At 43.3% G+C, this 25,318-nt stretch overlaps 1 protein-coding gene across 5 annotated transcripts in view; it reads right to left on the bottom strand.

The window, feature by feature from the left end:
* MARK1 (microtubule affinity regulating kinase 1) overlaps window positions 1-23,960 on the bottom strand; it is a 114,447-nt gene extending 90,487 nt beyond the window's left edge. Inside the window, exon 1 of one of the 5 annotated variants that reach the window (XM_059145840.1) lies at window positions 23,286-23,960. In XM_059145840.1, the coding sequence (XP_059001823.1) occupies window positions 23,286-23,336 (51 nt within the window). In that variant the 5' untranslated portion in view covers window positions 23,337-23,960. The remainder of the gene's footprint in view (window positions 1-23,285) is intronic. The other 4 variants (XM_059145839.1, XM_059145836.1, XM_059145838.1 and 1 more) reach the window with 4 other exon arrangements.
* Window positions 23,961-25,318: the final 1,358 nt, after the last annotated feature.

Raw genomic sequence — 25,318 nt, 5'->3', positions numbered from 1 at the left:
CCCCCAAATCCATCCTGCGGTTACTGTAGCCTCAGTTCTGGAATACACAATTGGAATACTCAGCACCTGTGAGAACCTAAACTCTGGTTCCCCAGCCTGTTCATGAATGTAAGGGCTAAAATCCCAGGAAAGGGCAAGTGGGTGAAAGAGATCAGAACTACACGGTCTTAGCAAAACAGTAAACCAAAAGCAATCCCGTGTCATGATGTATCATGAAGGGCCCGCAGAGATGAGTGCCCCCATAAAGACGCAGTGACGCCGATTTCCACATTTCCATTCAACTGTCTCTCTGGCCTATGCAGAAGACAGACAAATCTCAGCAACTGACAGTAAATTATCAAAACTTAATCAGCTGGTAATTCCAATTATAACTGCTACTCTAGATGCAGGTTCTTTGCTGGGTCAAATCAGTGAAACCCTGGCACCTGGTATGCACTCAGCCACTTTTCTCTCTACTTGTTAGTAAAGAATATTTGAAGCAGTTCACGGCCTCACTCTACGCCGCGGCAGGGTGCTTCACACTTGCAGCCCACGGCATCATCCAGAGTTTCTCATCTCAGCACCACAGACATCTGGGGCCAGATAAGCTCTTGCTGCAGGAGGCCATTCTGTGCATGATGGGGTGTTTAACAGCCCCCCACGCCTCTACACACCAGATGCCTGCCCCTGAACGATGATACAAAAAATGTCTCCATACCTTGCCAAATGTCCCCTGGGACACAACAGTGACCCCAGTTGAGAACCACTGACCTAGTGTGCAGAGACTTTCATCACCTTTCCTTCCACAGGACGTCACACTGGTCCATTATGTTGATAATATCATGCTGCCTGGATCAGCTAACCAGGAAGTTAACAACCACTCAAGACACCTTGATAAGATACATGTACGCCAAAGGGTAGGCAATAAACCCCACAAAAATTCAGGGATCTGCCTCCTCAGTGAAGTTCCTGGGAATCTAATGGCCTGGGAGCTGTTGCGGTATCTCTTCCAGAGTGAAGAACAAATTGAGGCACCTGGACCCTCTAACCCTTAGAAAAAGAGGCACCATGGATATGAATTTTGGAAGTAAAATATAAATTATTACCAGTACGGATAACCTGACAGCTTGCCAGTTTGTTAATAGGGCCCAGAAAAATAGGCTGTGTAACAGGTCGAGGGCCGTCAACAAGCTACTCTACCACTGGAACCCAGAAAGCTCACTGTGGCTTGAGGATTGGGGTACAGAGAAATCACGTACTGAGTCTTTGGTGGACCCCCCCCCGCCATGTGAATCACAAGACAAACTTTCAACATTTTGGAGCAAAACTATGCCACCCTCCGTAGATAACCATTCTCTCTGGGGGAACCTTCTGGCTTGCCATGGGGAGTCAGGAGAGACTGAACAGCTGACCACAGGTCAACTGTCATAGGCCAACATTACTCAACGTGAGCTTCTCATTAAGACCTGGGTGTCGTCTGATTCATGAAGTCAATGAAACCTGGGCTGGCACAGCAACATTCCACCACCTAAAAGAAGTGACGTCATATATCAGAGAGGCTTGAGCAAGTCCTGAAGGTACAAGACCAGCTGCACGTGCCAGTGGCGGAGCTGCCCCTTGACCCACACTCCTGCTACGTTGCTTATGTTGTCTACACCCACATCTGTGGACTCTCGGGGAGACCTACTGGTAAACATCATAAAAACTTGCAGTCTAGTTTCCAGCTCGTTCCGCACGATCCGCAGGCGGCGCGCAAGAGCCGACCGTGGCAGCACCACAGCCCCACTCTGGGCAGCACAGAAGGAACAGTGGCCAAGAGAAAATCGCTCAGGGGGCGGAACTTGAAGCACTGCACCTGGTTGTTTATTCTGTCTTGCAAAGAGTGTAAAGTAGGGATCTACAGAGATCCACAGACTGTGCTAATGGCTTGGCTGAATGATCAAGGACTGAGAAGGAACAGGATCTGAAAATCAATGACTAGGAAAAAGAATGTGACTAGGTCTCCCCGAATGAGGATGGCATGCGGAGACAGCTGTGCCCCATGTGAATCCTCACCAGATATGACTCACGCTGAAGACATCAGCCTCTTTCTCCAGCCACCCATCTTCCTAGCAACACGGACTAGCAACACGGACTAACACTCACCACGGCCAATCTGCCAACGGCAGAGAATAACACTGAACTCCCCCAACGACACCACAATTGCCAGGAGGAGGGGCGAAGTTAGCCAGTTACCTGGTGGCAGGCTGATTAAATGAGACTACTTTCATCACAGACGGGGCCGCGTTTTTGATCTCACTGGAATAAACACTTGCTGCAGATATGAACACACCTTCCCTATTCATAATACTTAAGGCAAAACCACCCTGGGTAGACTTAGAGCATCGGCTTCCGCCATCATGACCTTCCACACGCACTGCTTCTAAGCAAGGAACCACTCTCGTAGGAAATGAAGCACGCAATGCGCTCATGCCCGAAGAATTCAGTTCTTATTGTAACCCCGCCACCCCGAAGCAGCTGGCTTGAGAGACCAGTGGAATGGCCTTTTAAAGATTCTGTTGTGATGCCAGCTGGGTGACAAAAGCTTGCAGAGCTGGGGTAACATTTTCTGGGATGCAGTACATACTCTGGATGGGTGATAATACATAGGACGACTTCTCCCACAGCCGGGATTCACAGGTCCAGGAGTCAAGAGATAGAAATTGGAGTAGCTCCTCTCCCTGTCACCCTTAGTGACCCATCAGAAAATTTTTTTTCTTTCTAGTCTCTGCAACTTTGTATTCCGCTAGCATAGAAGTCTTAGTACCTACGACGGGACTGTTTGCACCAGGTGTCACAGCAATGGTCCATTGCATTGCAAGCTGAGGCTGCTTCACGGCAGTGAATCAGTAGTCAAAGAAGAGGGTTATCATACTGGCTAGGGTGAATGATCCTGATGATCAAGGGAAATTGGGTTGCTGTTACATAATGGCTTAAGAAGAAGTAAGTTTAAACACAGGAGATCCTCTGGCGCACCTCTTCTTACTCCCTTGTCCTGAGACAGGTCCATGGAAAATTACAATAACCCAAAAGAGGCATGATTTCTGATGTCCCAGACTATTCAGGAATCAAGTTTGGGGTTATCTCGTCAGGCAAGGAATTATAATCACTCAGGTGACTGTTGAGGGCAAAGAGAACATGGAATTAGGGCACCTGGATGGTTCAGTGGGTTAAAGCCCCTGCTTTGGGCTCAGGTCATGATCCCAGGGTCCTAGGATTGAGCCCCACATCCAGCAGGGAGCCTGCTTCCCCCTCTCTCTCTCTGCCTGCCTCTCTGCCTACTTGTGATCTCTGTCAAATAAATAAATAAAATCTTAAAAAAAAAAAAAAGAGAACATGGAATTAGAAGAAGGTAATTAAAAATACCATCTGTAACCACATGACAAGTTGCAGAAACAAGGACTGTAATATTTAGGAGTATCTCTTATTTTGGTATGAATATATTTGTGCATAAATCAGCCAATTCTTTCTTTCTTTTAATGCTCTTTCCCCACTTCCATGTCACCTAATATTAAAGTATTCATATTAGCTAACTTTGTATTTCAATACTGAGGTTACAAGGTATAAAAAGAAGAGTGTGATTCAGAAGATAAAGGGACTTCCTGTTTTCTTTTGAGGAGAGGGTCAGCATATTTTTGGTACACCTAGGATGGTTGCATCATATTAGGCAAAAGCATAGTTTTGCTCTTATCTTCATTTGGAAGTTAACTGTGGTTAAAAGAAGTGTGGCCGGGGTGCCTGGGTGGCTCAGTGGGTTAATAAGCCTCTGCCTTCGGCTCAGGTCATGGTCTCAGGGTCCTGGGATCGAGCCCCATATCACTCTGCTCAGCAAGGAGCCTGCTTCCCCCACCCCACTGCCTGCCTCTCTGCCTACTTGTGATCTCTCTCTCCATCAAATAAATAAATAAAATCCTCAAAAAAAAAAAAAAGAAGTGTGGACAAATCCTAGACTTCTTTTAGGGCAAGGTGACATGGAGTGGTCTATGATGACTTCCGATATGTAAGTTTAGCTACGCTGGAATTATATTTCTCAAAAGTCCCTTCCCTCTAAGGTCCTGGGTTAATACTGGACACAAGAGAAACATGCCAGAGACCTGGAAGGCAGAACTAAAACTGTGGCCACTGATATGCTCTGAAGGTCAGTGCCGAGCCTGGCACAGCTGCAGCTCCCACTGGTAGAGATGATCTGTTGGCACATCTCGTGAGCATGGAGCAGAAGTCAGGCTTCACAGCTCTCCAGCTCCCGCTGGAGCACCTGCCTGGGCTGCCGGGTATCCTAGTCCAGGTGCTCGGGCAACTCTGTGATGAAGGGCATCCGCTCATCCTGCAGGTCACCATGTCAGAGCTTGGAAAGCAGCGAGCGAGAGAAACGAGTTCCCCTTCGTCCTCACGGGGCTCCGCTGAGTCCCGTTCTCTCCCACTTCGTGTTCATCGTCCTTTCTGACTGATGGTGCTGTGGATTTCAGCCTCTCAATATCAGACTCCAAAGCAGCAACCATATACAGAATACTAAACCACTGTATAACTTGAATCCCATGGTTAAAGCCTTAATCTATACGGCTCACACGATTCTGCTTCCCCAGTTGAACTCAGATGTGATAACAGAGGTAACACTGCAATGTTTTCTTTTAAAAAGTACATGAACATGGGACTGTGTTTCTAATTTGACTGTTACGGAAACTTGACTAAGGTGAAATTAAGTCCCTTGAGTAAAAAAAAAAATCTATCAAGTATTATTTTCAGAAAGATGAAGAGAAATGTATTTCCTTAAAGGAAAAGGAGGACAAATACAGAATTAGAAGAACTTCATAAATCCACCAAAATCTTGCTCATCAAGCTATTTTCTGTAACTTCTAAGGGGCAAAAATATAAGCACGATGATTCAGAAAAGACAAAAGAAGACACTATATTCTGGCATACACAGTGGCATTATCAAAATTATCTCCAACACATAAATGCCTGATTTAAGACTTGCCTTTATATTTGGGTTCAGTAAATTCAAAGCAGTCTCAAGAGAGAGATTCCACTAGCATGTTTACAGCAGTAATCAATCCAAGTATATCTGTACTCAGCCTGAAGAATGAATGTATTGATATGAAGAAAATGGTGAACATGGGAAAACGGGAACCCCCAAGAACGTCAGTTTGGTTGCGCATTTTAAGATCATGAGGTAGGAAAAAGAACATGGTCCCAGAAGCAAATGTGAATTTCCTCAGCACCCTGGTTTTGATTCTTTGTCTCCTTGGTACCATCACCGAACACCGGCTATTGCAAAGGATGTCATATACACCTGATAACTGAAAACCAACAATCCACCCAACCAGGGATGGAGTATTTTCATTTCACAGGTAAGGAGGTGTGCCTAATGTCATATACCTTATAAATGACTAATCTGAGAAAAAAATCAACCCCAGGGATGTCCTGTCTACAAGCTGGTACTCTTAAACCTTACACAACCTTAGAGGTTGTCTGTTCCCACTGAGAACACTGATGTCAGCACACACCTATGCTCTTCTGTGCCCTGCTCTGAGACCTTGTTCACCGAGTCACCCGCAGAAAATCTGGCTTCCCACTTGGCTTTCTTACATGAATACAAGCATTCCAGCAAACTAGGAAGTTATACTACACACTGTAAATTTATGATTTTAATAATTTTTTGGTATAAAAAGGAATACAAATCTATGGTTTAAAATACAGAAATTTTAAAAAATTAAAATCACATATACTCCAGTAGCATGAAGTTTTACTTCCTTTACCTAAATGTACCACCACCACTACTACTACTATGGCTACTAACAATGAAAGCAGGAGCAGCTGGCTCTTCCTCACCTTCTACTAGGTGCCAGGCACTGGTCTAAGGGCATTAGATGTGTTCAATCATTTAAACCTCACAACAACCCAAAAAGTAGGTACTGTTGTTATTACATTTTACAGATAAAAACCCCAAGGAATAAAGAAAATAAGTGGCTTCCCAAGATCACAGGGCTCATAAATGGCAGAGCTACGACTTGAACCCACATAGTCTAACTTCAGAGTGCGTACACATAACCTAGAAGTTCCCCTGCCTTTACATCTGAATTGAAGATACAGAGGACAATCACTCCCCTTCAGGAGGCAGACAGGGAGCCACAGGCCTTATTTTATTTCTAGAGCCACTCCCTCCTGAGATAGTCCCCTACCCCACCCCCCTACCCCCATTCCCGAGGCAAAAAACCCCCTCTAGGAGGTCTTCCACTACTGCTTGCCAGAAGATATTATGAGCTAACACAACTGAGTCCCCAGGGGATAAAAAGAAAACATCTGCTTAAATTATATCTAAAAATACGGTATTAAATTCTTTCAGAAACTTCCTAGTTCTTTCACTCCCACGAGTACAAAAACCTAACAGTAAACTCACGCCAGAAATTACAATGGATGTTTGTTCTTTAAATCATTAGATTAGATTTAATTTAACACTCTAGTAGTCAAAGCTTTATTCTGAGACCCTCAGGTTCTGATATATTTAGTAAATCTAACAAAATCCAGTAATTTTTCCCTAACATAAGCTAATAATCATATCAACTTAAATGTCAATACACCTTCTGCACCAATTTTTTTAAAGTACAATAAAAATTTAACTGATGACTTTAAGTTATGAGCATGAATGCCACAGGTGAAAGGAAATATCTTTGCAAAACACCTCAGACCTTCATACAACAATGACCAGAATGTAAAAAGCAAATACGGTGTCTACACAACACCCCCCTCAGATTCTTAAAGTACTTCAAAATTTTCCAGATAATGGGTGAATCTGAATTGTATATATTTACTAAACACCTATCAGGCAGCTACTATGTGCACAGCACCATGCTAAAGTACTTTAAGAGGGAGTAGTTTACTGACATATTCTTGCTGTTTTTTACATAACACCAGCAAGCGGTTCTGAACACTTCGGAAAGTCAATTATGCCAGATGCTGCAGCTGAATGGCTCTGGGAATCAGTACCCAGGTGCCTGGTCTCAAGCAGTTTGCAGCGTGATGTGTGGGACAGGTTTAATGAAATCACAGCACGGTTTGAAAGTATTGTCACAAAGCACATGTGAGATAGAACCAGAAACACGATAAATAATTCACTTGTGGCAGAACAGAGAACACAGTCTCCTTCCCAACATACTCTTCCCTCCGCTTGATTTCTCTCCTTGCTGGGGAGGAAAGGAAAAGAGAAAGGCAGAGGTGATCAACCACCCCCCTGGTATCAACCTTCTCTCCTCAAGACTTCCCTACTTAGCCTGTTCTTTGGGCGCTCATGTTTCAGAATTTACTGGACAGATCCTTCCTTATTTCTCCAGGTTTATACAAGTGGCCACTGGTACATAACTTAATTCCCTCTAGTTTTTGTTGCTTAAGTAGAAATCAGAAAGAATTTAGTGTGGCCGGAAGAATCTGTTGCATGACTTAGTAGTGCGTTCAGATAATAAATCATCTCTGTAGAAAACAGCATGACCGGTTTATAGATAGACACCAAAATGAAATGTACCAGTAAGCATCAGAAGAAACAGAGAGGTTAAGCAACTTACCAAGATAAACCAGCTGAATAATCGTCCCCCCTCAGGTCCTCCCGTCTATCAAAATCACAGACAGGACACCATGAAAGAATGATGAATCACCAACCCCAGCCTCTGCTAAGAAATCCCTGTCCTAGTCACTTTATGGCACACTATCCTTCTGCACTAGGTCTGAGAGGTTCTGCTTTCTGGTCTACTAATACGGTTACTGTTGGCTTCTCTCACCTCACTCCCAGTACATACTCTCACAGTAAAATGTGTTTGGGATTTCGTGATGAAACATGAATCTTTCCTTAACGAGTGCTAAAAAGAAATAATTATTCTGACATTATTCTAAATGGTAAGAAAGGCTTTATTCAAGATTATTGCATCAGGGTATTGTGATAGGGGAGAGAGATCAGCTCTGAATACAGTAAAGACAGCTGGGGATTCAGAGTTGAGGTGAGTGGATGGAAAACTACTAAGATGAGACCTGAGGGTCAGGGGACTCCTGCTAAACTGGCCTAAGAGGGTGCCTTGCTGGGGATTCGCACTTAACTGACTTAGCGGAATTCCTTGCTAAGCTGGAGCCGTGCAGGCCCTGGAAGGACAGGGCAGAGACGAAGGCCAAAGTCAAACCTACTTGAGAACAAGGCTCAGAGGGGCTGACCTGAAGTCTGGTTCAAGGAGAGAGTTCTTTGGCACTGGCAGTGGCATCTCCCCCTCAGTAAACCCTTCTCCAGTATACCAAAACAAGTTTTCAAACACCAGATTCAAAGCTCTTGTGTGGATCTTGAGAATACAGGTCACAAAATTTATTTTTAAAAAACTTTTTTTTTAAGATTTTCATTTTAAGTGATCTCCATACCCAATGCAGGGCTTGAACTCACAATCTCAAGATCAAGAGTCACATATTCCACCAACTGAGCCAGCAAGGTGCCCGAGGCCACTAAATTGAAAAACCAGTATGTTTCTAAACCACTTCAGCATACACAGAATACAAATCTAATCATGCCGGCTCTTTACTTAAGTCACCCAAGGGCTACCGGTGCCCCAGGAGCAGGTCTTGCTGAGACTCGCGAAGCCCTGCGCGGTCTCCAGTCCGTGGCCGGCCCTCTCCCTGACCGCTCCTCCTCCCGGCCCCACGCTCAGGGCCCCTGCACACAACGCTCCTTCAGCCCAGTAGTCTCTTCTTTCCACAGAGCCACCTGGCAAAGCAGTACTTGCCTTCCAGGCCTTCGTTCAAAGGCCGTGAACCTTTCTTGTGCGCCCCCTCCCCTCTCCCCCTGCCCTCTCTATCCAGTGTCCTGCTCACTCGGAGGACAAGAACCGTAACTTTCTACTGCACTTGCCTGTCTCCGTCTATCTCCCGTCAGGCTCTGAGTCCCTCCAGAGCAGGAACAGGTTTCATTTGCCTTTGCATGCCTTTGGTCTCCAGTTGAGATGAAAACAAATAGGAAAGGAAATAAAAGCAAACCCTCTTTGGAAACTGTGAGCGTAGCACTGTTGATCCCCAGGGAAAGGTAGGCATGCCTTAAAGATTTCAAATAAACCTATTACCATATCCTTTACAGACAGTTCATTCAAACTGTGGACTGTGGCTCAGCTTCTGATTTGCTGACAACCTGAACTAAATGGATACAGTGGTCAAAGCAGTATTAAAAATACTTTCTCAGAATGGGCACCATATGGTGAACTCCGCTGCCACCACTTTCCCAGTATGGTTCACCATATAAAGCTGGGAGAAGGAAGAACGCGAAATTCCTCACTACATCGTTCCTCAACCTTAGACCCACAAATGCTACACACTGTGCCTTATAACCCCCGAGACAGACAATTCCCTGTTGTTTTCTACTGCTGTCATCATTCACCGAAAGGACTGATTCGTCACTTCTCCCACACCACGTTCTAGAACATAACGGGCAACCCGTAATGTCCTTTTTCATTTTAATTAAAAGATGAGATTTATTATAATGCAATCATGATCATCATATCAGTGTTTTGTTTTTTTTTTTTTTTTTACAAAGTCTAGTCAGTAAATACCAACATCAGAATAATGGAGAGGTTTAAGAAGAGAGATTTCTGGATCTCACCCTAGAGAAACTGTGTATGAACAGAGTGCAACAGAGCAGGGCTTAGGGAGCATGAATGTGAAGTGATCTCTCAAGCTGGCTCAAAAAGTCATTTGAGAATAAGTGAATAAACTGGACCTTGATTTATTAAATTGTTGAGTGCCAAAAATATGCCAAAAACTATGGGAGGAAATACAAGATATACAGAAATAATATTGGAGGTAGTCTCTGGCCTCAAAGTATTTTCAATTTAGTCAGGAAGAAAAACTTGACTCAGAGAATTCTAGAACAATGCTAGACTCTATTGTATAGAATAGTCTCCAGGGGCACCTGGGTGGCTCAGTGGGTTAAAGCCTCTGCCTTCGGTTCAGGTCATGATCCCAGGGTCCTGGGATCAAGCCCCGCATCAGGCTTTCTGCTCAGCAGGAAGATTGCTTCCCCCCACATCTCTGCCTGCCTCTCTGCCTACTTGTGATATCTCTCTCTCTCTCTCTCTGTCAAATAAATAAATAAATAATCCTAAAAAAAAAAAAAAAAAAAAGAATAGTCTCCAAACTTTAGATCAAGTACCCTATCACTGAAAGTTTTAAGTATGGGTTACTATAGTAATACTGACTTAAATTATACATGTATTATATTAAAACACATGATACCAAAAAGATAAAATTTTTGGAAACATATATTTCAATGGTACAAACTTTTCAGTGATTAAACATTGTGCCATATTAATATATTTCTTGGTTTTTAATATCTTAGCTTAACAATTTGTGATACTGGGATCTGAAGGGCTGACAAATTCAGCTTATGTTGACACTTGACTTCAAGGACTGTATTCATATGTCCATCCATCCACCATGTATACAAAAAGTTTTTTTATGAAAATCATGTTAGGGAGTACCTTCCTGAGGACAATCTGCAATTTTTGAAAACATCATCTTAATAACTTTAACAAATGGTTTCCAAAATCTACTAAGATTTTTGATCTAGAAAATTTATAAACAAGTTAGAAAGTTGTCCATATTTTTAAGTGTGCAGATGAGAAACTGAGAAATGACATGTAATTTAGGGTAGTAAAATCACATAAGTATGGATACTTCTGAACACCCATTTCCAAAGCGTTTATTCCAATCTTTCTGTTGACTAGTATGCAAGATAATATGAAGGATTTTCCAAGATAAAACATACTTTAAAGTGTACTATTGGGCTTGAAGAGAAAATACAAGGGAAAAATAAGTAAACATTAAAAAAACTCCAGCTGAAAGCAACTACAAAACCCAGCACTGCCCTGGGGTCCAAATATTAACCTGTGGACTCACTACAAGGTTGGAGAATGTAAAACTCCTTCATTGACCTGGAACTCCTTTAGGATACTAGAATGTCATATGTCAGGGGATCCTGGCTAGCTCAGTCAGTAAAGTATGCAACTCTTGATCTTGGGGTTGTAAGTTTGAGCTCCATAGGGGGAGTAATTACTTAAAAATAAGTCTTTAAAAAAAAGTCCCAGGTCAGTAGGAGCAAAAACAAAGCCTCTCTAGAGGAAGTCATCCTCAATTCAGAGCCCCAAGTTTCACACAGATAAAAATCAGGCAAATATGAGTTCATCCCCAAAGAACAGCAAATACAGAAACAAGCCACAATAGATGAGAATCAACAGATACAAACACTAAAGCTGAAGCCCCGGGGACTTCATATAATGAAATTTCCAGACATAGGAAGTAAATAACTATATGTCAAATGTTTAAGGAAATGAAGGTGAAGTCACAAAAATAAACAAAAACCAAGAGACTATAAAATAGGCCAGACTGGTTTGAGAGAAAGAACTTACAACTTTTAGAAATAAAAAATGAAATGAAAAAATTCAACAATGTTAAAAGAGAAGAGTGTAGCATGCATCCAGTACACTGCTAGTTTCTGTCCATCTCAACACAGGGTGCTTGATGGGAACCAGCATTCGCTAGGTGCTGGGGTATGCTGAGAACAAAGCCAGCTAAGTGTGCTGCTCCTTCAGAGGAACCACAGTACACCAGACAGACACCAGAGGGAGCAAGAGATTACAGCTCCTAAAAAAAGAAAAAGAAAGAAAGAAAGAAAAACAAAACAGGAAATCCCTCTAATCAAGTATCTACATGAGCATGTCCAGAAAAGACACACCCACAAAAAAGGTTTGAGGACCTGAGAATCTCCAGCTGGACTGAGTGGTCACAATCTCTCCATGTATGAAGACAGCCTAGAAAGACTGAGAGAGGTAACCTTTTTTTTTTTTTAAATGTGTGGATACCAACAAAGAGTTATAAGGAATACAAAGGAACAGGGGAAATGGCCAATATAGGGAAGACGATACATCTCTAAAACCAACCCTAAAGAAAGAGAGGTTATCTGTATTACCTGGCAAAGAATTCAAAATGACTGAAATAAAGATGCTCAATGACATCATGAAATGATACATGAGCAAAATGAGGATTTCAGCAAAGAAACCAAAAATACAAAAAACAACCAAACAGAAAGTTTGGAGTTCAATTTAAGAAGGCAGTAATTCATTAGGGAGCTTCAAGGAAAGGCTTGATCAAACAGAAGAAAGAATGAGCAAAGGTTAACATTTGTTTAAAGCTATCCAGTCAAAGGAAAAACAAAAACAACAACAACAAAGAAAGAAAGAAAGAAAGAAAGAAAGAAAGAAAGAAAGAAAGAAAAAGAATGAAGAAAGCCTAAGAAAGAAAGAAAGAAGAAAAAGAGTAAAGAAAGCCTAAGGGTATTATAGGTTACCACTAAAAAACCAATATATGCATTATGGGAGTCTCAGGGAAAAAAAAGAGAAAGGGGCAGAAAGTTTGTTTGTTTGTTTTTTAAATGAAAAGTTCCCAAATATGAGGAAAGAAATGGACATCCAGATTTCCAGATTCAAGAAACCCAAGAGAAGTTAAATAGGATGAATCCAAAACAGGATGAACTCAAAAAAGTCTGTACCCAAACACATATTCAAATAGTCAAAGGTCAAAGACAGAGAATTTTGAAAGCTGCAAATATACAATTTGTCATGTACAAATGAACCCTCATAAACTTTTTAGCAGATTTCTCAGCAGAGAACCTGTAGACCAGGAAAGAATGCAAATATTCAAACTGCTGGGGGACAGACTTGCCAGTCAAGAACACTATACCCAGCAAAACTGTCCTTCAAAAATGAATAAAAGCTTTTACAGATAGACAAAAGCTGAGAGAGTTCTTCACCACTAAACCTGCCTTATAAGAAATGCTTAAGGGATCATTCAAGTTGAACAAAAAGACACTAAACAGTCACAGGCAAGCACACAAAAATACAAATTTCACTGGTAATGGGAAATACATGCACAAACACGGGATACTGTAGTAATGCAACAATGCTGTGCAAATCATTTTAATTCTGGCATATAAGTTAAAAAACAAAAATATTTACAAAACTATAACTATAAAATGTTAACGGATATACAACTCAAATGTAATCTGTGACAACAACAATATAATGTGTAGGGAAGGAAAAAGTTAAAGCAGAATTTTTGTATGAGATCAAAGTTAAGATGCTATCAGCTTAAAACAGGTTGTTGTAAGTGTGGAATGTTCTATATAAGTCCCATAGTAACCACAAAGAAAATACCTGGAGAAGATACACAAAAGAAAATGAAAAAGAAATCAAAGTACGTCACTATAAAAAAAAAAATCAACAAGACACTTAGACAGCAAGAGATATTAAGAAAGACAAAAGAGGGGCGCCAGGGTGGCTCAGTCGTTAGGCGTCTGCCTTCGGCTCAGGTCATGATCTCTGGGTCCTGGGATAAAGCCCCACATCGGGCTCCCTGATCAGCGGGAAGCCTGCTTCTCCCTCTCCCACTCCCCCTGCTTGTGTTTCCTCTCTTGCTGTCTCTCTCCCTCTCTGTGTCAAATAAATAAATAAAATCTTCAAAAAAAAAAAAAAAAGACAAAAGAACTATAAGACAGAAAAAAAGGGGAACATTATATAATGATAAAAAGGTCAACTGACCAGGAAAATATAACATTTAAAAATATTTAAAGACCCAAATCAGAGCACTTAAAATATATAAAGCAAACAATGACAGAATGGAAGGGAGAAATAGACATCAACATAGTTACAGTAGAAAATTTCACCACCCCATTTTCAATAGTGGGTAGAACATCCAGACAGTTAGCAAGATGAAAACTGAAGACCTGAATAACACTACAGACTAAATGTTCCTAACAGACATATTTAGAACATTTCACTGAAGAGCAATAGAACACATTTTTATCAAAGGTACATAGATACTCTCCAGGATAGGGTGCATGTTAGGTCATAAAACAAATCTTACAAATTTAATAATGCTGAGATCATAAGAAGTATCTTATCCAAATTAATGGTATGCAACCAGAAATCAGTAACAGAAGAAAATTGGAAGACATGTGAAAATTAAGGAACATATTCTCGAATAACCACTGCATCAGGAAGAAATCAAAACAGAAATTAGAAAATATCTTGAGACAAATGAAAACAATATACAGTCCTCTTTCCTTCGGCAGTGGCAGCAGATTGTGCAGACATGGCCAAAATTAAGGCCACCTTTCCATCATGAAGACAGAGGAGCTGCTTAAACAGCTGTAAGACCTGAAGGTGGAGCTATGGCATCTGTGCGTCACCAAAGCAAAAGGCAGCATGGCTTCCAAGCTGTCTGAGATTTGAGCTATTCACAAATCCACTGCCCATGTTCTGTTATCAACCAGACTCAGAAAGAGAACCTCAGGAAATTTTACAAGGGTAAGAAGTACAAGCCCCTGGATCTGTGGCCCAAAAAGACATGTGCCATGTACCTCTGGCTGAACAAGAAAGATGAAAACCTGGAGACCAAGAGGCAGCAGTGGAAGGAGTGGCTATACCCTCTGCGGTAGTACCCAGTTAAGCCCTGAGAAGCAGCATCAGTAACACACGTGCACACACACACACACACACTGTGGTGGGGAGGGTAGAAAGAAAAGAAAATATATCAAAACTTACAGGATGCAGCAAAAGCAGTACTAAGTGAGAAGTTCACAGTAATAAAAACTTACATTAAAAAAAAAAAAAAACCCTCTCCCAAAATCCTCCTTAAGGAAGTAGAAAAAAGAAAAACCTAAGCCTAAAATTAGCAGAAGGAAATTATAATAATGATTACAGTCGTAAAAAATGGAGAAGAGAAAAATAGAAAAAATTCAACAAAGAGTTGGTTTTTGAAAAAAATCAACAAGTGAAAAAAATCTCTAGCTAGACTAAAAAAGAAAGAAGAACCAAATTAAGATCAGACATAAAAGAGGAAACATTAGAACTAGAAAGGATAGTTAAGAGACTACCTTATGTAATGATATGTGAACAAACTGGCATATTGGCACCTAGAAGAAATGGAGAAATTCCCATGAACATACTACCTACCAAGACTGAACAGTGAAGAAAAAGGAAATCTGAACAGATGTAGCAAGGAGATTGAATCAGTAATCAAAAACCTTCCAACAAAGAAAAGCCCAGGACCAGATGTCTTTTGGATATATTCTACCAAACATTTAAAGAATGGGGTGCCTGGGTGGTGCAGCCGGTTAAGTGTCTTCAGGTCAATCCTTCTAAGACTTTTCCAAAACTTGGAGAAAGGAAACTAATTTTAGGCCAGCATTACTGAAATACCAAAACCAGAAACAGACACTATAAGAAAACCACAGCCAATAACCTTGATGAATATATGCAAAAATCCTAAATGAAGTATTAGCAAACCAAATTTAATAGCACATTAAAAGGATCATAAATGATGACCAAGCAGGATCTATCCCTAGGATACAAGGATGGTTCAACATAGGTAATCAATGTAATACACCAAATTAACAGAACAAATGATGAAAATCACATGATCATCTCCATTGCTGCAGATAATGCATCAATACCCTTTCATCATAAAAAACTCTCAACAGGGGCACCTGGGTGGCTCAGTCCATTAAGCATCTGCCTTTGGCTCAGGTCATGGTCCCAGGGTCCTGGGATTGAGCCCTGTGTCAGGCTCCCTGCTCAGTGAAGAGCCTGCTTCTCTCCCTCCCTCCATACTACCCAAAAAGATCTTCAGATCAACACAATACCTATCAACACCCCAATATCATTTTTTAAAAAATAGAAACAGAAAAAAAAATCTCAAAATTAACATGGAACCACAAGGACCCTGAATAAACAAAACAATCTTGAGAAAGAAGAACAAAGATGAAGGCTTCACACTTATGACTTCAAAGCACATTACGATGTTATAATAATCAAAACAGTATGGCACTGCTATAAAGACAGGCATATAGACTAATGGAATAGAATTGAGAGCCCAGAAATACATCTTTGTATATATGGTGAAATGATCTTAGATAAGAGTACCAAAACACTCAAGTGGGAGTAGTCTTTTCAATAAATGGTGTTGGGAAAACCAGATCTTCACATGCAGAAGAATGAAATTGGATCTTTTATCTTATAACATATACAAAAATGAATTCAAAATGTATTGAAGACTTCAATATAACACCTAAAACTGTAAAATTCTTTAAAGAAAACATAGGGCACAGCTTCATTACACTGATCTTGGCAATGACTTCCTGAATATACCATGAAAAACACAGGCAATCAAGGCAAAAAAGAAATAGACAGGTGGAACTACATGAAACTAAAAAGCTTCTGCACAGCAAAGACAACAATCCCCACAGTGAAAAGGGAACCCCTAGAATGGAAGAAAATACTTACACGCTATATATCTGAAAAGGGGTTAATATCCAAAATATTCTTACAACCCTGATTTTTAATGGACAAAGGACTTGAATAGACATTTCTCCAAAGAAGACACATAAATGGTCTACAGGCATATGAAAAGATGCTCAACATCACTAATTATCAGAGAAAGGCAAATCAAAAATCACAATGAGATTATTACTTCACACCAGTTAGCATGGCTATTATCAAAAAGCAAAGCAGACAATAATAAATGCTGACAAGGACGTGGAGAGATTGTAACCTATGTGCACTGCTGGCTTGAATGTAAAATGGTGCAGCCATTATGGAAAACAATATGATGGCCCCTCAAAAAATTGAAAATAGAACATATAATCTGGCAATCCACTTCCAGATATTTATTGAAAAGAACTGAAATCAGAACTTCAAAGAGAGTTTTGCAATCCCATGTTCATTGCAGCATTTTTCACAACAGTCAAGTTAAGAAAACATCTCAAATTCTGTCAACGGGTGAATGGATAAAGAAATATATTATATACATTCATTGGAGTATTTTTCTGCCATAAAAAGGGGGAAATTCTGTCATGCTTTATTATGGGTAAACCTTGAGGACATTACATTAAGTGAAATTAGCTCATCATAGAAAGGCTGATACTGCATGATTCCACTTAAATGAGAGATGTAACATAGTCAAACTTATAAAAAAGCCAAGAGTAGAATTGTGGTTGCCAGGGACTGGAGAAATAGGAAAATGGGAAGTGGCTATTCAATAGTATAAAGTTTTAGTCACGCAAGATGAAAAAGTTCTATAGATTTGCTACACAACATTGTGCCAATGACAATTAACAATAATGTCCTATGCACTTAGAATTCTTTTTGTTAAGAGAGCAGATTTCCTGTTATGTGTTTTTTATGACAATATAAATAAACTTAACAGAAGGATTAACAGTGATTTAAATACAGCTGAAGAGATTTAGCCAACTAAAAGATAAATCTAAACATTACATACCAAAACTGTAGTGCAGATTATACTATATACTGCAGTACAGAGAAACAATGAAATAGAGGAAGAAATGAGAGTCCAAGACATATATATAGGATAGAATGAGAAATCTTAACATATCTAATCAGGGCACTGGAAACACTAGAGAGAACAGAGGTAAATTAATATTTAAAGAGAGAATGACTGATTGTAGAACTGATGAAAGATATAAATCCACAGATGATAAATTCAAACAAATCATGCAGCTTGTAGTATAGAGAGGAAATGAACTTGTGAAAACAATGAATGAGAAAGTAAAGCACATGGAGGGCTATGGTCTAACATAATCAAATCAGAATCCCCTAATGAACCTCTGAAGGAAGCAGAAACAAGGCAATTTTCAAAAAGATAATAGTTGGTAAGTATCTAGAACTGAAGAAAGATAGGAAATCACAAACATAGGAAGCAGGAAGGAAAAAAAAAAAACAACAGGGGTACCTGGGTAGCTCAGTTGGTTAAGAGTCTAACTTTTGATTTCAGTTAAGGTCATGATCTCAAGGTTGTGAGATCAAGCCCTGCATGGAGCCCCACATTGGGCTCTGTGCTGGGTTTGGAGCCTGCTTAAGATTCTCTCTCTCCCTCCCCCTGCCTTTCCTCTTAAAAAAAGAAAGAAAGAAAGGGACAGAAAAAGAAAAAAAAAAAAAAGAAATCCATACCTAAATGCACTGCAGTGACAGTCTAACACTTAAAAGAAAAACAGACAATCTTGAAGAGACAGATGGAAAAGATCACCTACTTTTATTTAAAGGTTTATTTGTCAGAGAGAGTGAAAGAGCACAAGCCAGGGGAGCTGCAGGCGGAGGAAGAAGCAGCCTCCTCACTGAGCTCCTTGCCTAATACGGGCCTCAATACCAGGACCCTGGAATCATGATCTAGAGCTGAAGGCAAAGGCATAACCAACTGAGCCACCCAGGCATCCTGAAAAGATTACCGACTTAATGGCAGATGACTTCTGAACAGAAACAATGGAAATCAGCAGATCATGGGATACTATCTTCAGAGCAATGAATGAAAGTAACTGTTGATTCTGAATTGAAGACTAAGCAAAACTATCACTGAATAATAAGGGGAAAATATATTTCAGATTTAAAGAAGAAAGTTTATCATTAACAATCCTTTATTAAAAGAACTTCAAAGGTGTTCATTGGGTAAATGGAAAGTGACCCCCAAAGGAAAGTCTGAGAAGGAAGAAGAAATGGTTAAAAAATAATAATCTGAAAACCATGTGGCTGATTCTAGCTTTATTCGAGGGAGGAGGCAAGCTTAGAGTCCCCCTACTCCTCCACCATCCACAATGTGTCTAATTGTAAACAACCTGGGCTTAAAACAGCAGCAGCAGAAGAATTCATAATAGCATTTTGGCCAGGAATAGAAGGTAGAGATGTTTTTCTCACAATGGACTGTCCTGCACGCTCACTTTGGAGACCAGTAGTGCGCACTATACATTGACAGCTGTTCAGCTACCGCGGAGAGCAATCCTTGCTATAACCAATTCAGAATTTTTCTTAGAAAGATGAGCCATACCATAAAGGATTTATGAGTCAGGGATAAGGGGGAAAGAGCAGGGCACTCAGTGAAAACAGCAAAGGTTCAAAATAGAGATGAGCACAGCATAGCCCGTTCTTACTCTAATAATGTATTTTATATCATTTCATATATTCTTTTCAAATTTCTAAGACAAAAACAGAACAAACCAAAACAACACCTCCAAGAAGCAATAGCACGAGTACAGCAACAGTGGAAGATGTCAGAGCTTACGACCTTGGGCAGGTCCCTTAACTTTCCGAAGGCGTATGCCTCTGTTGTAGTATGCAATACTTATCCTTCCCAGTATCACTAAGATATTTTGATGATAAATGAAAAAACTCAAAAGGGGAATGTTCCAGCCATGATGTCTTACCTATGACTGATTACCAGTCACTGTACTGGGTACTGGGGATACAGAATAAAGGGGCCAAAGTAAGTCAGCAATCAGAGCACAGTGTGGTAAGTACGGTGACCTCTGAGGCGTGCACTGGGGGGTGAGCAACCCAAAGCTCGTAGCAAGGGCATGCTTCTCTCCTGCCTTTTCACATCATTAACAATGATTCCGACAGGACAGACTACTGATGGTCATCGCAGACACACTAAACACTTGGGATAGTCATCACAGTGAGTTTCGGATCTATCAAAACAATCACCTTCAAGAGTTTTATTATTAAAAGATTCAAAATAAATTTAACCAAAGCATCCCAAGAAGGAGTCAAATCATTTTTCTTCATACTAATTAAAATTCACGACAGAAGGCTAGTCTGGGCATTTTGGATCCATAAAAATCAGTATAATCAGAGTTTTCCTAAAACACAGGAAAACAATTTCTCTTGCTTCATTCCAAAGCACCTAAGAGTAATGGTTCCATATTATCTACATTCATGCTGGAACTCTCCAAGTGTAACTTAAGAGAAGAAAAAAAATATTTCAAATGCCCATTTTTTTTCTGGACTCTACACAACATAAAATCAAACACATTTTGCATAAATTAATTCAATGATCAGTGACATATCTTTCCTACTTTTTCTTTCCCTTTAAAAAAAAAAGATTTTATTAGTTTTGACAGAGAAAGAGTGCATGAGAAGGCAGAAGAAGGGGGAGCAGGCTCCCTCCTGTGCAGGGAGCAGATGTGAAACTTGATCCCAGGACCCTGGGGTCATGACCTGAGCTGCAGGCAGATGCTTAACCGACTGAGCCACCCAGGCACCCCTTTTTACTCTCTCTACTTCACTATGAAGTGTTTAGTGCATTAAAAGTTCATCATTGGTTGTTCTGGGTATTTGGCCAATTCAGGCCTATCAATGCACAAATCCTTCATCTAAGAAAACTCCTGAAAAAGTGCACACAGAATGTTCTGGAAAAAAAAAAAAAGGCAATTCCTTCTCTTTCTACTATATACCTATAATAGTAATAGGAGATCAGTGCTGTTAACACTCCTCTTTTGAATTTCTTAATTTATCCTCAACACACACTAGTCACATATATAGGGTAGATATTACATACTCCCAAGAACACAAAGTCCAAATACATTCACATATGACTAAACAAAATTTCATATTAGCTGCAAATGACAATAAAATACAAGGATGGTTTTTAAAATTGCCATATGTGTTTAAATTAAAACATTTCTAGCAGTGGTAGAATGTTTTTAGTTATTTCCTTAATATTCCAAAGGACTTGAAGTCTTTATGGTCATATGAATATAAATTTCCCCAGCTATTTAAAAAAATGTGTCACTTTAACTGAAAACGACTACAAACAAATGTACGTTTTGCTTGTCATACTGGCTTCAATATATTAGCTAACAAGCAGGTTTGTTCTTTATTTCACTGATAGGAGATAAGAATGCATTATGACATTTACTACTAACCAGAGAATAGAGAGAAACACCAACAATGATTTAACAGCCGTCTCTGGTGGTCCCTTTGATAAACGCCTACAGCACTTACAAACCAATTTAGCCTTATTTACACAGTTTTCTTCTGTACACTATTTGTTTGGGATTATATTCATTTTTCCTGTAAGCTCCTTGAGGGGAGAGGCCTTATCTTAAATAATGCATCTGTATCCCAACCAGCTCAAAACCAAAGCTGCACGCACATTTACTGATAAATGAACAGCCACAGTGTAATAGACATTTTCCACAAATTGGGAGATGTTAGGCAATTAGGAGAAAATTAGAATTGGATAAAGTCGACTACATGGAGGAATAGTCAAGTTCAACACAAGGACAGGGGACAAGATCATAAAAGTCACTTTGAAATAACATGTTCGGGACCAGAGCAAATGACTTTATACAGCATAATTATTTTCAGAAGGTACAACAGCATTTATCACACGATTATTGCTTAGCTTAAAAATCCACTGGGGTGGGGGTGGATGGGTCTTATATGTGATGCTGTATTTTGTACTATTCCTTGATGCATGTTCCTATAATGATCTCATATCCTTGAAAAGTACCTTATTCATGCAAGTATGGAGAGAGCTATACTATTCAAAATCCAAAATAAAATAAAAACAATGTATTTTTCCACCCACTCTAGGTTAACACACAGCGTGTGGCTAATAAAAACAGAGGTCATCGTCTGTCTTACTTTTCATTCACTGAAATGACACACTGAATGACAGGAATCTTTTTAGAGTTCCTGCTAGAAGCATTCAGTTTCAGAACTTGACTTTAGGATCGCCTTTAACCAAATTTTTCATCGTTTCCCCTGAACTTCCTTTAATCTCCCAATTAAATCATGCATCAATTCTGTTTTTTTAAAACGCCGGTTACAACGCAAAATGAAGTTACTCTCATTTCTGCCAGCAGCAGCCTCACACTGTTTACCATTTTCAGTGCACGATACTAGGGAGGACAAAAGCACACTCTGAAATACCTTCTCAGCTTTTTCAAACAATAGTCTCTTACTAGAATTTCTTCTCCTTTCACGTAATTCTATTAAGTTTCTGTGCTCCCCTGGTCTCCCAAGATTAAAGAATCTGTTTATTCCAGCCGCCAACACTTCAGAGGTGAGCTCCTATCTTCTCCCTCATCCCTTTTGTGTAAGAACACCAAAGCGCTCATATTTTATTTTCCCATCCTTATGACCGAGGGCTTGGGACTCCAAGACTGGAATCTGAGTTCACTAAACACCTAGACAACTGCCCAGAGAGATCTGGGCAGCCCACTAAACTTGGTACCCTCAGCCCCTTAAAAGCCAGACAGAAAACCAGCCAAGGCCCTATTTACAAGCCATGAAGGTTAAAAACAAAAACAAAAAACAAACAAACAAAACCCACAAAATCAAAACAAACAAACAAACAAACAAAAAGAGGGGAAAAAACCCAAAACAAAACCCATTTCCACAAAGAAGCTCACACACACACACACACACACACACACACACACACACATTGTACTCTTTCAGAAGGTGGGAATACAAATTGATCAGGTCCTTTTGGTTTTCAAGAGTTTAAACACCAGGGACATCCGCATCCAGATAAAAACTCCTGAGGGCAATTTGATCAAAGACACAGAAAATCCTTCCTTCAAAGAAATGCACCGTGTGACACTCCAAGAAGGAGGAGAGAGATTTAAAGTAAAACCTGCCCTGCACGATCACCACTGACTCCAGGCAGAGGACGAACAGCCGCCGGCTTCCTCCGGCTTTTCAACGTTTTGCCGTAACCCCAGGGCCACCGAGGCCGTCCGGGGAATTCTCGCGCTCATCCCTCCCGAGGAGTCTCTGGGCGGCAGGAACTCGTCCCCACACACGCGCACACACACACACACACGCGCACACACACACACACACACACACACACACATCCATCTCTACTACCACTGCCCCCTCCATTCCCACCTTCCCCCTGCGGTGCCCACGACCCAAAATGGGACGCGGTGTCACAAAAAGCCAAGTCATGGGGCCATGCAGGGGGGTGGGGGTGCAGAGGGCTGAAAGGGCCAGAGGAGCGAGGGGGGAAGCGGAGGTAGTCGCCGGCTCGCCCGCGGCCGCCCGGGTGGGGACACGGCATGCCGAGGGCCAGAGACAGCACTCGGGGATGCCCACTCTGCCCTGGCCGCTGCCTCCCTGCCCTCCGTGCGCCCACCCTCCCCGGGGGGACCACCCCGAGGACAGGGCTCCCCGTACAGCCCCCGCCCTCGCCCTGCGGGGGAAAGCGGCGAAATGGGGCTGCAATGAAAAAGGGGGCTGAGCGGCGGGCGAGGGGCTCGCCGGCTCCAGGTGGAGACCGAGCCGCGGCGGCCGCTCGGGGGATCGAGGGGAGGGGGGCGGCGGCCCGGCGGAGGGCGAAGCGGGGGTCGGCCCAGGGTCTCGCCCCCGCCGCTCCCGCGGGAGGCTCGGGTTACTCACGTTCTCCGTGTCCCGCTCGTTCACCGTCGGCAATGGCGTCCGGGCCGACATTTTGTGCGGGCGGCGGGGTCGGGCCGGGGTCTCGCCGGCCGGGCTGGGGTGCGGGCCCGGGGGCGAGCGGAAGGGGGTGCGGGCGCGGGGCCGGGCCGGGCCGAGCGGCTCCCGCAGGCCGCGGGGCGGTGCAACAAGCGGCCCCGGCGGGGCGAGGGGGAGGAGGACGCGGAGGAAGGGGAGGGGGAGCCGCTTCCCGCGGCGGCGCCGGCGGGGCACGCGGGCAGGAGCGAGGGCGGGCTCCGGGCGAGGGCGGTTGCCCGGCGCGGGCCGGGCGGCGAGGCCGGCGGGATGCGGCGCCGAGGGGAGGGGTGGGGGTGGGGGGGAAGGCGGGGAAGGGGAGCCGGGGCGGGGTGTGGGGGGCGGCGGCGGCCGGGCCCCGCTAGGCTGCCCGGGCCATGGCTGAAGGTGAGCTCGCCCCGCAAATCACTGCCCGGCTCGTCCCGGCGAGCGCGGCTCGGGCCCGGGAGCCGCGGCCCTGACAGCGCCGTCCGCGCCGCGCCCCGCGCCCCGCCTCAGGTGTGCGGTGCCGCCCGGCCGAGCCGCAGCCACGCGCCCGGGGCCCAGCGGCGGCGGCGCCCCGGCTCCCGGCGCGCCCGTCCCGGCTGCTCGGCGCGCTCGCCGCCGCCGCCGCCGCCGCGCCTCAGCCGGAGCAGCGGCCCGAGCCGGCAGCGCGCGGAGCGGCGGGCGCGGCACGCAGCGCCCAGAGGCACTTGGCGGCCGCCGCCGGGTGGGCGGGCGCCAGCCGAGGGGGCCTCTCCATTCATTCCCTCATTAGGGATGCGGGGCCGCTCCTCCCCCTCCTCGCGCGCGCTCTCGCCCGCCCGCCCCGCTGTTTATTTTTGTTTCTCGCCCCACCCGCGGAGTACGGGCGTCTGAGAGCCTCGGGTGCCTTTTATTTGTATTCGTGTTTGGGTTTTGCCGGGCGAGGGGAGAGGGCGCTGGTGCAATTAAGTGGCCCCCTTTTGTCCGTCTCCTCGGCAAGAATGGGTGCGATCCCCCGCCGCCCGTCCCCGTCTCGGGACGTTTCCCAGGCTTAAATTCGGCTCCCCCGCCCCCGTGCCCAGGCTTGCTCAATTCCTGTCCTCCCCAGAGCCCCTTCTCAGTCCCCTTCTCCAGGGAGCCGCGGGGTCAGGGTCGCCCTAATAGTTGGGCAAACGGCACAAAAGCCCGTGGAAGCGCCGGCAGCCCCGCCGGGGTGCAGAGGGCTCGGGCGCGGCAGCTCGCCGAGGTGCCCGCGAGGCGCCGCCTCCTTGGGAATGGGGCGGCAGAAGAGATCGCCCGGCGCCCACCGCAGCACCCCCGGAGCAGCTGAGACCGGGAGTCCCAACGTCTACACTGACTGATCGTCACTTCCTGGGACACAAGGAAGTGTCACTTAGGAGAGCTGGTTCGGGGAGGGTGGAGAGCCGTCTTTGATTCCGGCCCAGTCCTACCTCCTCCAGGTGGCTTCCTCGCCCGCCCGCCCACCTGCCACTTAAATATCCTTTAGACCTCCGGGTATAAGGCACGGTCAGGGCCCAATAGCCCTTTTAAAAGCAATGCTACTTCTTTCTGTCTTATCTGGGAGCTTAGGTTTTGCACGTTCAGCCTCTAGGACAAAAACCTTATCATCTCTCTATTCTTTCCAGTATTTCTTTTTCCCTTCCTTTCACGGGTGGGCAGGAAGATAAAAGGAGCAATGATAGAAGGAGGTAGATCCAATTTTCGAGCTTCTTTCATAAGCCTCCAGTGGGAATCTTAAGATGATGGGAAAGTCCTCCTCTCTCCTGAAGATCATCCATTTGAAGAATCCCTGTGCCAGATGGTTTTTATCCTGACTCATTAAAGGTTGTTTCTGAAAATTTAACACTTGACCCTTAAAACATGTTCCGAAAGTCCTAAAAGAGCAAATGCAAAGATACTCTGGGGAGGGGTGGGGGAATTCTCATCCCGTAAACAGTCACTTCTTGAACACCATCTAGGTATTTGTTTCTTTGGCA

The sequence above is a fragment of the Mustela lutreola genome, chromosome 14, assembly GCF_030435805.1.
Source record: "Mustela lutreola isolate mMusLut2 chromosome 14, mMusLut2.pri, whole genome shotgun sequence".
Classification (NCBI taxonomy): Eukaryota; Metazoa; Chordata; class Mammalia; order Carnivora; family Mustelidae; genus Mustela; species Mustela lutreola.
Note: the sequence above shows the minus strand (reverse complement) of the source record. Positions and strands in the feature narration are given on the sequence as shown.